The 14,841-nt window shown below is 42.1% G+C and overlaps 1 protein-coding gene across 4 annotated transcripts in view; it reads left to right on the top strand.

The window, feature by feature from the left end:
* The window catches only part of LOC135903868 (OTU domain-containing protein 4-like), a 74,455-nt gene extending 64,187 nt beyond the window's left edge, over positions 1 to 10,268 (top strand). For 3 of the 4 annotated variants that reach the window (XM_065434280.2, XM_065434282.2, XM_065434283.2), the window contains 3 exons: positions 318 to 358; positions 3,524 to 3,707; positions 7,989 to 10,268. In XM_065434280.2, coding sequence (XP_065290352.1) covers positions 318 to 358; positions 3,524 to 3,707; positions 7,989 to 8,113 — 350 coding nt within the window. In that variant the 3' untranslated portion in view covers positions 8,114 to 10,268. The remainder of the gene's footprint in view (positions 1 to 317; positions 359 to 3,523; positions 3,708 to 7,988) is intronic. The other variant, XM_065434281.2, reaches the window with a different exon arrangement.
* Positions 10,269 to 14,841: the final 4,573 nt, after the last annotated feature.

The following is a 14,841-nucleotide window of genomic DNA, read 5'->3' as shown; positions in this document are numbered from 1 at the left end:
TCCGTTTCGCATGCACGAAAAGGAAATAGCATGTAATCTATAGCGACTTCTTGTGTATTATATATTTAATGATGTCAGGTTTCAGTATCTGAATTTTATTTTTGGCCAGCATGTGTGCTGCTGGTATGTTCATTTTTTTTTTTCTTTCTTAGCTTAACATATTTCTGGTGCGAATAAATTTGCTGTTAGTCAGTGCCTTTGTGATTTTCCTTTTCCCCTATTCCATCCAAATTTAGTGCTGTTTTTCACCACCTAGCACTTTGCTTGGTGATCGACAAATGATTACAATTGCTGCTTCTATCTCTCTGGTCTTTCAGATGTCCCGACCCTGCGGTTCTTTTACAACATGGGCTGTGATGTATGTTATTCTTACATTTCTGTTTTTAGGCACAAGCTGTTTGCTGTTGCTTGTTTTTACTGGCTATACCATGACTTAGACTAAATACCATGCAAAGGCACACTCTGGGTTACCATTCTTGGCAATGTACAGTTAGTGCAGAGCAAAGTGAATGGCAATTAAAAAAGCAACTCTGTTCATCCTCCATCAGACATTAACCAGGGCTTGGTGAAAAAAAAAAAACATGTGCCAAGAATAAAAGAAAAATAAACGTGATGTTTCAGGCCCCGTACGGGTACCTTGATCACAATGAAGAAATTGGAAGGAGGGCTTATGGAAGCACCTCCCTTGTGTAGTGTGGGGTATCGCGTGACGTGCTCCTCACAGGTTTGGCTTACGGTGCTCAATAAAAACACCATGTGACAGCCCGCCTGGACATTTCTGTAAGTATTCGCAAAATGAGGGAAGCTTCTACTCTCGAAATAATCTTGGGCAAACTGAAAACACAGCATCGTTTAGATGCTTTATCTTTACCAAATACATACAGTGAATGCCACTGCACGTGATTGCAGCGATGGAGTCTCGCGAACCGACTTCTAGCGTGAAAGGTAGGCAAACGTTGAGGGCAAACTATGTGAAATATCTTCTTATAGTGTCTATATAACCAAATGGAACATAACAGAATGAAGTTTCAATGCAGCGATCACACGGGTTTGCAGCGACTGACTATGCGTCTGCATGCATGTCCGCGCACAATGTTTCTCTTTCACTGCGTGCGTGTTTTCGCACCATGCCGGGAGCTTTAGGCTGCAGAATATGAGCATTTGACAGTACGCAAGCAACCATTGTTGCGTCGATGCTATCAGAACTGTTCAAAAATAATTTCGTTATAGAGACTTCGACACCTATGGCAACTGCGATGTGCCATCGTGACTATTCAGTATTTCTTTTTCTTTTAGATTCTTGGACGTTTTAATATTATTTCTCAAGTTGCGTCGCACTGTATGTTTATCGGTCTTCTCAGCATGCAATTTCCGACGGCTGCTTTTTCATAATCCCGTGCATTAATTCATAACACAAACATGACCATATGCCATGCCTTTCTTTAATGTGCTTCTTATCACTCCCTTTCCATTCAAGTGAATTTGCCAGTATCTAACCCGCCGTGGTTGCTCAGTGGCTATGGTGTTGGGCTGCTGAGCATGAGGTCGCGGGATCGTATCCCGGCCACGGCGGCCGCATTTCGATGGGGGCGAAATGCGAAAACACCCGTGTGCTTAGATTTAGGTGCACGTTAAAGAACCCCAGGTGGTCAAAATTTCCGGAGTCCTCCACTACGGCGTGCCTCATAATCAGAAAGTGGTTTTGGCACGTAAAACCCCAAATATTATTATTGCCAGTATCTAGTACCAAGTTCATAGACCAAACTGTCATGACATTAGCTAGGCAGCAGGTGCGGGCCAGCGTTTTTTCTGCTGCTCAGCGAACATCACAGACCCGGCACCGTAGCAGAAATCTTCCTCGCGTCTGTGCTTGATGCACATCCAAGTTGTAGCCGATGGTTGATTTCCGGTTCTAAGTTTCGCAAGCCAAGCTTCACGCAGCTTCTTGTCCTGTGGCTACGTGTGAATAAGTCTGACACTGGGCTCCGTTGCACACCTCTGGCACTGCAGCACCGAGCGGTAGCCTACCATGCTGCACGCCTCCAAAGGCAGCCACTACCTATTGTAGTGCTTTCAAATGTTGTCAAGCAGACACCCAAGGCAGGAAAGCCTCACCACTTATCAGAACTGCGGAGCAGGTGGGACTTCAAAACTTTCATTTTCAGCCTGCTTCAGCGCTTCCGAAGCAGCCGATATGGCCACTGTGTCCATGTGATCGCTCATGCCATGTCGCGCCGACGGTGGCACCAGCTTTTCCAGTTGTGGAGCTCACCCCCAATAAGCATGGGCATGTGGCAATAGCCATGCCCCCATGCCTATATCTTCATTTTGATCAAGGGACCCATACAGGCCCGAAACGTCATGTTCTTTATTTTTCTTTTATTATTGGCAAGTGCGCATTTTTTTTTGTCACCAGTATGTTTCATCAGATGAGTTTCCTCCAAACACTTGACTATACCCAGGGCTTGCAGAAGCCGTAGCCTGCTTGCATCAGTGCTGGTTGAAGCAATGCAGAAAATATTGTGGCAGACGAAAACACAAAAAAGTAGTATGCATTTTCTAAAAGTTTGCTGTGAGCATGCACCTTTTGTAGGAGACATACACACTTTATTCACTGGGAAGCTAGGAACACCAGGAACTGAAAAATTCATTGTGTTAAGAGCGATTTTTTTTTTCAGATTTTGCTGTTGATAATTTCGCCACCTTCAGAAACGTGTGGATAAACTTGCGCGAAGCATTGCCTTCAAGATCAGGCAGCATGTACTGCCCAATCTCGAGGCCATAAGGGAAGCCTCAGTATTCTCCCACTCCCAAGTTTTTCTAAAGCTTATGCATTTAGGCTCGTCTTATAATTTAAGAATGTCGCATCAATGAAAAATATATTCCGTTCCCGAAAAAGCTTTGCTCTTCATTCTCCAAACCTTTCATTTGTAAGTATTCTGATGAAAATGACTGAAGAGGGCCGGATATTTGTTTCTAGCAAGTTTATACAGACAAGTTCCTGAAGCAAGTGAGGTTGCCAACAGCAGACTCGCTGAAGATGTCACTGTGCTTTAAAAACAATGAGTTGTGTGTCAATTTGCTGTTCCAGATTTGCTGATGCTTGTGTTCTGCATCTAAGAGTTTAGAGATTATTTATGGGAAAGGCTGAGTAGTTGACCTGAACTGGTGAAATCTAAAAGAAAATTATCATTATTAGTGTGTGTATGTATGCCTCAAAAGGAGTGTGCTCAAAGGGAAGGAATATATAAAAAATTAAATGGCTTGGGTGCTACTGGCTATCAAATTAACAAAATAATAATTACTGGAGCCAAATTAACTATATTTGCATACTGCTGATAGTTATGTTAGTGCAAGTACAATATTCATTCATGTAGCAAGTGTTTGCACCCTTCTACAATGCATGGAAGACACCATAAGCTTGCAATTGTGTAACTAGTGAGAGCTCATCATTAATGCTGATGAGAGATGCAAGAATGTCATCAGCATTTGTGCTCACTTTTCCCCCCTCTTCTATGTGCAGTACTTTCGGATGTACGGCGCCACTCTGCAACCATGTGTGTTCCCCTCAGTACAGGGCTACAATGGGAACTTCAGCCTGACCATTGTGCCATACATGGCTGACTCCAGCATAGTCATGCCTGATATCAGATGCACCGTGTCGGAGACTGCACCAAGCACAGACAGTTTCACTGAAGGCCTGAATGGTATTTGCTTTTCTTGTCATATTTGCCGAAATAACACGGCCCCTAGAGCTTAAAGGGGCCCTGAACTACCCCTCGAGCTTGGCGAAAGAAACAGTCAGCAGATAGCATATGCTACTGTGAATATCTCAGCCAAATTGTGCAGTCGTTCATAGGGTGTGGATCTCGCAAGGGGAGTGCAAATTCATCTCTCTAAACGTTCTTTTTTCATCAGAAGCCTGCATGTCTCTGTTCAGGACGCCTTATTTTGTAATATAGTAGATTCCCATACGTGGCTGCTATTGGCCAATAGCTGACTGACAATAGAAGGGAGATTGGATCTGTGTGCGTCTTCTGATCGTTACTGTGTATATTTATCAACTCAGTTTAATAAACAGGCTGAAGTAAACAAAAATGTGCTTTCCGATTTCAATAATAATTACATACTTCTGAAAGAAGCCGACCATCGTCTGCTCAGGCTCGGCCGTGGCTGCCTGCGTAGAAATGAAACTTTGGCCACCATGCTTATCAGTGTCATACCTGTCAGGTCTCTCTAATTTCTACTAGTTTTGAACATTCAACTAGCTTCAAACCATGCGAAACTTAAGAGGAAGCTTTAGCACGGGTGCTCCTATCTAAATACATGTAAAAGGAGAATTTGTTTTTCTCGGCAACCACTGCACCAAATTTGGTGAGGTTTGCTGCATTTAAAAGAAAACCTTAAAATCTAGTGACTGTTGGTTTCGAATTTTCGATTTAGGCCCTCAATATTTTATAAAAAATTGGCAAAAATTGAAAATTTTCAAAAAATGAAACTATAAAGTTTACAACTCTAACTCAACAACGAAAAATGGTAATACAATTCTGTGAATTGCATCTAATAGAACATCTAAAGCGGAAAAAATTTATATGTTACACATGAGTATAGAAAAATTTCGTAATATGGAAATACAGCTTTTGCTGAACCCTTGTAACCAACGTAACAAATTCACGTAAGATGTAAAACGGCATATCAAATTTGTCCGCTTTGAATGATCTAATGAATGCCGTTTACAAAACCGCGATATCTGCTCCTGGTGCAGAGCTGTGAATTTGTAAACTTAGTGCTTCTATTTTTTTCAAACATCCGAATTTTTGAAAATTTTTTTAACAACATTCAGGACCTAAATCGTAATTCCACTTCCAACAGTCACTAGAATTTAACTTTCTCTCTCAAATACGACAAATTTCATTAAAATCAGTCTTGGAGTTACCTCAGAAAAACGTTTTTACATTTTACATGTATTTTAATAGGCCGTGTCGGAGTTGGGCTCGAGCTAAAGCTTCCTCTTAAGGTCAGACCACACACACGCTTGCCAGCGCACGCTCACCCCTAGCTGTTCCTGATCAGACACCTTGGCAGACTTCGCTTCATAATTAGCTATTGATAGCGCTTCAAAAATGCACAAGTTGGATGTGGCTACTATCCATCGATCAAGCTGGTGCAGGGCAAAGATGGTCCCCGTCATGTAGCACAGTCAGCATATGAGCGTGAGTGCGCACTCTAGCCCTGTCATGCGCAAAGCAAAGAGTGCAGTTGCACATAGCTGTGATCTGTTGCGTAGCATAGATACAGCGGCTGCCGCGGGGCGCTGTTACGCGTCAACTGGCTGAGTACACTGTGGCTCGCTGAATACAACGGCATTTGGCACTTCGTAGGTGCCAAAATGGGAAATAGTAGCATCTATGTGAACATCCAAAATCAGATTTCAACTGTGCACCATGGTGGCATTTAGTAAGTGGATTGTTCGCAGTGCAAATCATTGAAGGAGTGTAAATGGTGTGGTTGATTGTCAATAACTGCACTTCTGCTGAACATATTGAAGTACTTTTTGCAGCAATGTATTTCTGAAATAGTGTAATTTAACTATAAATGCATTTCTTGACTATGATAAAAAGCGGTTCAAGGCCCCTTCAACGTGAGCACACTGACATTTTCGCATCTAAAGTTATAAACATGTTGGCACAATTACATATACACATCGTGGTGCCATTTACGACAACAGTGGCTAGTAATTTAATGCATTTTGCTCAAGTGTAACATGTCACAGCAATGAAACATAAGAAAAAAAAATAAACATGATGCACCAACATTGCCTGAATCGAATAAATTCATATACATAATAAAAAAAAATTGGACCACATTGAAGAAAAAAAATGTAATGCTTTGGCCATACATCTATAAGGTTACATAGAGCTATCCATGTGAGCTTATTGAAATGTGTCTAAGCTTTACTAAATCTCAGGATGCTAAGATTGTTGTAGTCTCTGCATGTATCTTATACTTCACAATATGCCACACTATGTCTTACAAAAACAATGTTGTGTGCGTCACCAAGAAGTTATAGCATGCTTTATCTAAACAACCTTGTCTTGGGCAGTGCCTGGCCTTAACCTTGTTTGAGTATCTTCGGGATGTTGGCTTGCTTGACAAGCTATAATAAATATTTCATGCACATTAGAATAGCCTGACTAATCCAGGCTTTCATCTCCTTAAGTGTGGTTCTTTTTCTTTTCTTTTTTTTTCTTCTGCTTTCTTCTTCGTAGGGCCTTTCTTTCCCCATCTTCATGCAGAGTAAATTCTCTGCATTTTTTTTAACCCTTTCCCTACCAAGAATGAGCCAGGCCGCTCGTTTAAATATGTGCCTTCATACCAAGGACATGTTGGGCTTGTCTGTACTAATATATGCAAACACAAGTTCAGCTTCACCATGCATACAATAGTTTTGGCATTTGCTATACGGGCGTTTAAGTGGTGCTACCGCTCTATTTCAGTGCAGGGAACACACCTTCTCAGTTAGGCATAAGAGTTTTCAAGCTCTGCAGTGAATTTTTTATCATTACTTTGGTTAATCCCTTAACCGTTTTGGATGAGCACTGCTCGTCTTTGCCGAACTGTTCCAAAACCATTCTGCTTGAGATATCTCCTCTTGAGCATTTTGAATGAGACATGCTCGTTTGCGGACTCGTTAGTGTGTCACTTCACAGATGGCAGCATTTGGTAGGTATTTTTTTTTTCTTTTCCAACCGCGGTTTCACATTTATTTGGGGGAGGCAACTCGTGTTTGGCATCCGGTGAAGGCGACGCATGTGTTGGAGGTCTGTCATTGCAGAAAAGAACCCTTTTGCTGTCGTCCATCTCTTCGAACGATAATGATTCAGACACAGAAGTTTACTTCGCTTCTGGAAGCGAAAGCAATAGTGACTTGGAAGACACTATTGCCAGTGCGCGTCATTGGCGGCGCATCGACATGAATGACTGCCCTATAAAGCCTCCCCGGTTTCCGTTTTTAGGCGTCTCCAGTAAGGCGTTGTCAGAATGATAAAAATTTCTGAACTGCACTCATGCTCTGTTTTCTATATTGATTGCCAGCAGGCCTCATTTATCATGAGCAATAATAAGCTTTATTATGGTAATTTTACTTAGTATGTACTTGAATTTTTTTTAACACTGGAAACTTGCTTTTTAGAACAAAAATATTCAGCATCAAATTTAAAAAAAACATAAGCAATTTGGGCACAGAAATTGTCAAAATAATAAAGCAGCTAAAGGTTAAACTCCCAGGTTATATCTTCTTCTTTTTTTGAATATGTTTTTGAAGCCTTGGTCTCAAATAGAAATTAATTTGTGTTTTGTTGGCTCTTTATTTGTGCAATCATTTGTGTCATCCAACAAACACCATCCATATATTTGAGTGGCTAGAAAACCATCGTCTGCTACCTAATAGCATCAAGGCAGCCAGATTCAAGAACTTTGTTATAAATGAAGGGGAATTGCTCATGTCCACTCCAGCATTGGACATGTTAAAATGACCCTGGGTAGTCTATCATAAAACTTGGGTGATTGCATGAACAGGCACAAGATTTAAGTTTCATTGTAGTTAGCTACATCATAACCTCTATTTTGGAATATGCCAGTTGTATTTTAGTTATAGTCAAAGCTTTTATTTTAGTGCCAGAACTTTAATACATAGTGCAGTTATTGTCAAACTATTTTTCATTTACACGTTGTAAATCGAGCGTTTCTGCACCGGCCAGCTATGTAACATACATCAAGGGTATGTTGTGATGATATGAAGTTCCTCAGCTTGAAGAGTGGTTATTCTTTTATTTTTAAGGAACGGATCATTGTTACAGTGAGGCGGCAAGAAGTATGTTACAGTTCGTTCAATTTGCATGATGCAGATTAGCTGTTGCCAACTTGTGCAACCACTGTGCATATTGAAAAGACCAGTGCAATAGTTTGCATTGAATGTTTACTTTCAGAAGACGGCTCCCTCTCCTCCTCATTACCTGGCTTTGGCACTGTCCGAAATGGCAATAATTTGGGCACTTCACCATCCCACAGCTATGAAATGATGTCACCAGTTGTTTCCCAACCTCAGAAGTGACTGCACTGTTATGCTGTGTGGTATGGCAGGAGTGTTCTATGCATGGTGCACACGCCAAGCTTCCCAGTTCTAGTCATTCTCTGTAGTTCTCTGGTTCTCTCTCTAGTCATTTGAAAAACTTCGGAGCAGCAATGCAACATGCAGTTTTTCCATACCTGTGATAAGTAGCAGTGCCACTCTAAGATGACTGCAGCCATATGTCTGTGCCTTGTCACACTTTGGAATGTGTACATTCAACACATGCCACCAGTACTTGACCTGCATTCAGTATTTTTTCATGGGTCGGCAATTTTTGCAATGGTGGTATTTTCTTGACATGCAGATTGCATTTATCTGCACATGTGAGTGCAGCGTACATAAAAGGGATTGCTGTCCCAGTGCCAAAAGAAAATGACACTTTATTGATAACTAAGAATCTGCTTTTCTTACGCTTTGCAAATCTATGCAGTAGTTCGTGTTTAATATAAACTGCTTTGTTTGAAAGCTTAATGTTAATGTCATCATTGTTAGTAGGAGTTATGGCTGACAGCATTAAGCTTTACTTTTAATCCAACTGTGATACCTAATAGAGACAATACACTGCTAATTGCACATTCTTTTGGCACTGTCTATTCATCAAAATTCCTAGTCAGATGTACCAATGTACACCTCCATGCTCTAACATGGTCACATTTGAACATTGCCATTTGCAGTTTGGTAGTTACAGCCTCATTCTAGTCAAAACGTGTTAAAGCGGCAGTGCAATAAACACACCGTTCTTTAAAGTGCAGCATATTTCATTCACATCTTGTGTCTCATATAAAAGGCCACTATTTTTCATAGCTTGTATATTTGTGTTGTTCCGAGCCCATCATAAACTTGTGATACTGAACAAATGTGATCTTCATAGTGCCATAGTCCCTGATATCTTTGTCTTTCAGAAAGTTTTCTCACTGACAAGCCTTACTACACACAATTCAGCTGTTACCTTATTCTTTCAGTACTCTTCCATACGTAAGCTAGTAATTGTACTTGTGATCATCAGTGATTTGACAGCTTGTATATCTACCATGCCCAGCCATTGCCACAAGTTACATAAGAGAGCTTCTTGACCCTATGTACTTGTCCTTGAGCGAAATGCTACAATAACTGCATTTTTTTCTTTTCTTAGTTTTTGTAGTACTTAGTGTCAAGGTCACTTTAGTCAAGTGTTCTTTTTCTTTTTTTCATCTTGTGCTCTCATTACTAGCAATGATCTCCTTGCCCCTCTTCTTGATATCTATCAAACATCATTTTTTTAAAATCACCTGTGAGTGGTTGAATAGCTGTGTTTCTTGATTCCTGTCATATGAGGGGGAAAATTTTTTTTAGAGAATGGTACAGCCAACTCTAACAAAAAAAAAATATTGTTAAAAAAAGGGAAGACCAAATAGGACATTTTCTCTGCCATGCTGTGATAGCATTGCACATGTATTCGTGGTGCAGTGTACCTGAATTTGTTTTTTTTTTTCGTTCCCTGTTAAAGAGCTGCAAGGTGCCAGCTCGTGTCTTAGCAATTATATAATTTTTGTTTAAACATTGTTACGTTCAGAAACTGAAGTTCAAGTGTCACTGACCATTTTGCTTCATATGAAGTATTTTGGGGTCTGGTCTGTTGCTTATTTTAACCTATAACATACCCAACATAGCTTTGAATAATGTATGTGTGAACTCATTTCCTCAAAAGTTGAGGAAAAGATGTTTACTGCTTAGTGCCTATGCTTTTAACGTTAAGTCGTGGCATCTTCGGCCCTACTTTTTCCTTATGCCATTGAAACAGTTTTGCATTTTGTCATTGTTTTGTCTCAAGAATCGAGACTTATCTCACAACCAGTGTCTTCCCTGTTTAAGCCGTCTTTGTTGGGTCTCTAAAGAATTGAGGCGCATATGTGTCACAGCCACAGTTTTTGCTATTTAAACATGACACATTGTTCTGTTTGTTTATTATTGGAGATTTCTATCCCTCCAAGGTGATATCAGAGTACTTTTGTTTTGGACGTGATAGAAAAAAGAGCACTGTCACTTTGTTTCCTCTACATTGTATCTATTGCTAACCACTAACTGCCACGCCCACATTTTACTTCTGTAATTTTTTTGTACATTTTCTTCAAATAAAGAAGACCTGAAGCACAAGGGATCTCGGTGTTATTTTTATTGACAGCAGTCGCTTGTCAATTGCCTTGCAGGGCTTCCATATATTAAAGAGGAACTTCATTTATGTTCATCACTTAGTTTCTGTGCTCATTTTATTTATATTGTTAAACAGCAAGTATCGTACCTTGATATAATGAACTTAAATATAACAAATTATCTAATATAGAAAAGTAAATCTAGGATGTGGTCGGTTATGTTTTAATTAGAGGGTAGTCTCTAGTTATAACAACGAAAATGCACCCGCCGTGGTGGCGCAGTGGTATAGTGGCTATGGCATTGCGCTGCTAATCCCAATGGCGTCGGATCAAAACCCGACCGTAGCGGCCGCATTTTGGTGAGGGCAGAATGCAACAAAGCCTGTGCGCCGTACATTGGTGCATGTTAAAGAACTGCAGGTGATTCAGATTAATCTGTAGTGCCCCACTACGGCGTCCCTGATAATCAAATCATAGTTTTGACGCGCAAAACCGCAGAATTAAAACTGAAAATGCGGGATTACACATGAAGCATGCTTGCTTGCATGTACTTCAAAATACGTGTTCTGGTAGCAGAAATGTTACCGGCCGATTTCTCAGACTGCTCTTTTTTTAGGACTTGCCTGTGGTACTGCCACCTGTCCTGAACCAATTTAAAACGGCAGTAGCTGAAAATTGAGACGCCCCACTGTATTCCGCGCATAAACTGAATATTTTTTTTATTTTCTAAATAAAATAAAAGTAAATAAACCACGCACTCGTTGCCAATAACGTGCGGCCATAAACAAAGTTGCTGTGTTGACTAAGCAAGAAACCAAAATTTTTGGTCCATTCGATTGTAGCGGCGCTTATTATCTAGTGGGATGCAGAAGTCCAGTGAAGCCCCGCCCACGCCCACATAACCGCCACTCGCTGTTCCTCTGCGAGGCTGTAAATAGTTCGGACTTCAAACTTTCCGTGTTACCTAAACAAGGCGGTAACCACAAAATAAAATTATAAGCGCGTAATTTTGTATGTTTTCACTGGTCTATTATCCTGGAACAGCGAAAGTCGAATTCCTAATTGAACTGAAATAAAACGCATGCTTTGCAGCAACTCCTTACTGTCAAGTTTTATCATTATTTCATTTATTTATCAATACTGCAATCCCCACTGGAGATTTTAGCAAGATGGGAAACAATACATACGTAAAGAACTCTATAGCATAGACAACAAACACAATACAAATCAGGTCAATAGAGCTTGAATAGCAGTGGTACAGCAAGATAAATTTTTACTCAGTGCTTGAAACAAACACCAAAAGTGACGACTTTAAAACTTGGTCATTGGTTAGATGATTCCATTCAACCACTGTTCATGGAAATCATCGACCATAATCCAACCTAGTCCTCCTTTATGCAACTTCATTCACCCTAATGCACCTTCATCGACGTTAATCCACCTTAATACACCCGAATTCATCTTCATCGACCTTAATCCAACCTAGTCCTCCTTTATGCACCTTAATTCACCCTAATGCGCCTTCATCGACGTTAATCCACCTTAATCCTCCTTAATACACCCGAATTCATCTTAATTCAATCACTAATCAATAATTACTTTGCTAATCATTAATCTCTTATACGCAGCTGCACATGCTTTGGTTCGCTTCCCGCCTTCCTTCGGTTACGTGATATTTTCTGTAGCTCACAACGGGACCTCGAAATAGAGGTCTAAGGCCTTCGCTTAGTAGGCCACACTCAAAGCTCCCTTTACATCGGTATACCCCGTTCATATGGCTTTAAGAAAAAACCAACCTCCTCATAAACGTTGCCTCCAGCATTATCGATGCTGTTATTAGCATTTCTCAAAATTTTCAAGCCCACTGGGGCGTGCAACTGGCCCAAAATAACACGCCTCCAAGAATCATGCGGCCCGTCCGCGGGAGCCCAGGAGGAAAAGCGCGCCGTGCGCAGCCGGCGGGCGAGGAGAATTGAGGAGGAAAGCGCAGTGGGGGGGAGAGTGTCGCTACTTTCAAATTATCAAGGGGCATCACATCCCACGGAGGAAGGAAACTCAGGAGAGGCCCTGGCGTCACTCTTTGTGAAGCTAAAGTGAAGCCAGAAGTTGGCGTTGCTCATGGCGTTGCTCCGCCTCTCGGGCCAGCTCTCCTCTCTTGTTTACCTTTCTCGCGAAACCACGCCGCGCTGCACGCAACCGGGCTGCTAGGACGCGTGCGCTCCGCAGCAATACTAAACAAAATCATGTAATCGCGATGTCTCAATGCATTACCGTTCCCGAAGTCATGTTGAAAGAAGCTCATAACGAACTTCGCAAATTGGGCCGTGGGTTGAATCGGCTGCTTTTACTGGCTTTTATGAAAATAAACATGCTTTATCAGGCCAGCCAAATGAGCTATTCTCATCAACTGCGGCTACCGGCCACTGCCCATTTCTTGCGCGATTAAAAAAAAAGGTCACCTTTATCGCTGCCTTCTACTTGCTTTTCTCTGCTTTGACTTCCTGGGGCTCTCAGTCGGTCTTGCGAGCTAGACGTCTAGCGATACTAAAAAAAAATGTACGCATTCTCACGCACTGCAAGAACGCACTGGAGACACGTACGGTTTGCGATCCATTTGGAGTAAGTGCTGTTGAGGGGTCCTCCTGTGAGAGACAGTTACGGCACTGCACTTATCTCTTCCATTTCTCTTTAAAAATCACTTCACACACAGCACAAACACATTCTCGCTTGAGGAATCGTCGTGCTTTATTGCACAAAGTTCGTGTGGCCGCGCATCACTACGACAGCGCGCTGGCGAGGAGGCAGAATGTCATTTCTGACGCGGCGCAGGCGCGTCAGAAATACGCAGCGCACGCGCGTTTCGTTGTGCAGCCTTCTGCGCTTGAAGCGTAGAAGAGCGTGCAGCGCAGGGTGCGCACATGTTGTCGTACGCGGCTTTTTGTCTACATATTTTCTGCCTGCAGCTTTTGCGCGTTTCACGCTATCTCCGTTCACTGACTGCCGTCGAGCAAACTCGGGTAAAACTCGGGTGAACGAGAAAGTCGGCGTATCCTGCATAGCACTTCTGTATGATCTTTTAGCGATGAGAGCCAGCAGAGAGCATGATGGTCAGTGACTATGGAAAAGGGGCGACCGTAAAGGTAAGGACGGAACTTCGCAACCGCCCAAACAGCAAGCCATTCTTGTGCCGCAATGGAATACTTGCGCTCCGATGGTTCTATAGGAGGCGGCTCGCATAAACAATAACGTGATCCTGGCCACTCTGACGCTGGGTTAAGACGGCACGTACGCCATGACCGCAGGCATCTGAACGCAATTCTGAAGGGCTATCAGGGTCGAAGTGAGCGAGAATGGGTGATGAGGTGAGAAGAGTGACGAGACGAGAGAAGGCGGTGGCTTCTGAAGTACCCCACGAGAATTGTACTCCTTTCTTCAAGAGATTAGTGAGGGATCTAGCAATTGCCGCATTATCTTGAACAAAACAACGAAAGTACGAGCATAGCCCTACAAAATTTCGAACGTCTGCGGCTGTTTTCGGAACCGAAAAGTCTCGGACAGCGCGAGTTTTGTCGGGATCAGGCTGTAGTCCGGAAGCGTCAACGAGATGGCCCAGAAGAGCAATTTGGCGATGGCCAAAACGACATTTGGACGAGTTAAGTTGCAGCTTCGCCTTTCGAAATACATCAAGTATAGTTGAGCAAAACGAGAACAAGGTGAAAGCAGGGGCCCAACGTTTCGACAAGTGGACTTGTCTTCTTCAAGGCGACGTATGCTTTCCTCGCCACAGTATATATATGTGGGGTTCTAAAGGAGAGAGGGTGTAAGGCGGGAGGGTGCGGCAACGAGGGAATGCGTGTCGAATTGAGGGTAAAGGAATGCTGTGCACAAGACCAAGGCCACCCCCCCGTCTGTCAACCTCGTGTCAACGGCGCCTGACACGCCGGCTGAAAAAAAAGGAAAAGAGGAAGAAAAGAAAGGAAAAAAAAAGAAAAGGATATGACAAGAAACCAAACTAGGTGTTGTTGCCTATATAGCTTGAAATTTAGCATAGCGAACAGATTCTAAAGCTCCCTTTGAAACGTTTATGCCTATTGGTTGCAATGTTTTGAACTTACGGATAAGGTATGATTCTCTGAATTTTCTTTCTCGTTCAGAACGGAAATTTGTCTGTAAGATGTGGAGCTTAAGTTCATCAAAGTTATGACCTGGTTGGTTGAAATGCTTGACGACGGCTTTGGTAAGCTTTTTAGCTGTGTCCGCGCGATGTCCGTTTAATCTGACGTACATTGATTGCCCTGTTTCACCGATATATTGTTTCTTACAGAAGGAACATTCAAGCATATAAATAACATCCGAACTTGTACAAGTGAAGTTGGATTTGACTTCATGTGTATAACCATTTGCGGTGCTTTTAATTTTAGTGTCACTTTGAAGGTGCCTGCAGGTTTTGCACCTGGGACGGCAACATTCTTTTATTACGGGGGAATGCGGTCGGCTGACTTTTGCGTGCACTAACAAGTCTTTAAAGTTTCTGTTTCGGCGATAGGTAACCCTAGGTACATCCGGGAACGCTTTTCTCAG

Source organism: Dermacentor albipictus, chromosome 3, assembly GCF_038994185.2.
Source record: "Dermacentor albipictus isolate Rhodes 1998 colony chromosome 3, USDA_Dalb.pri_finalv2, whole genome shotgun sequence".
NCBI lineage: Eukaryota > Metazoa > Arthropoda > Arachnida > Ixodida > Ixodidae > Dermacentor > Dermacentor albipictus.
Note: the sequence above shows the minus strand (reverse complement) of the source record. Positions and strands in the feature narration are given on the sequence as shown.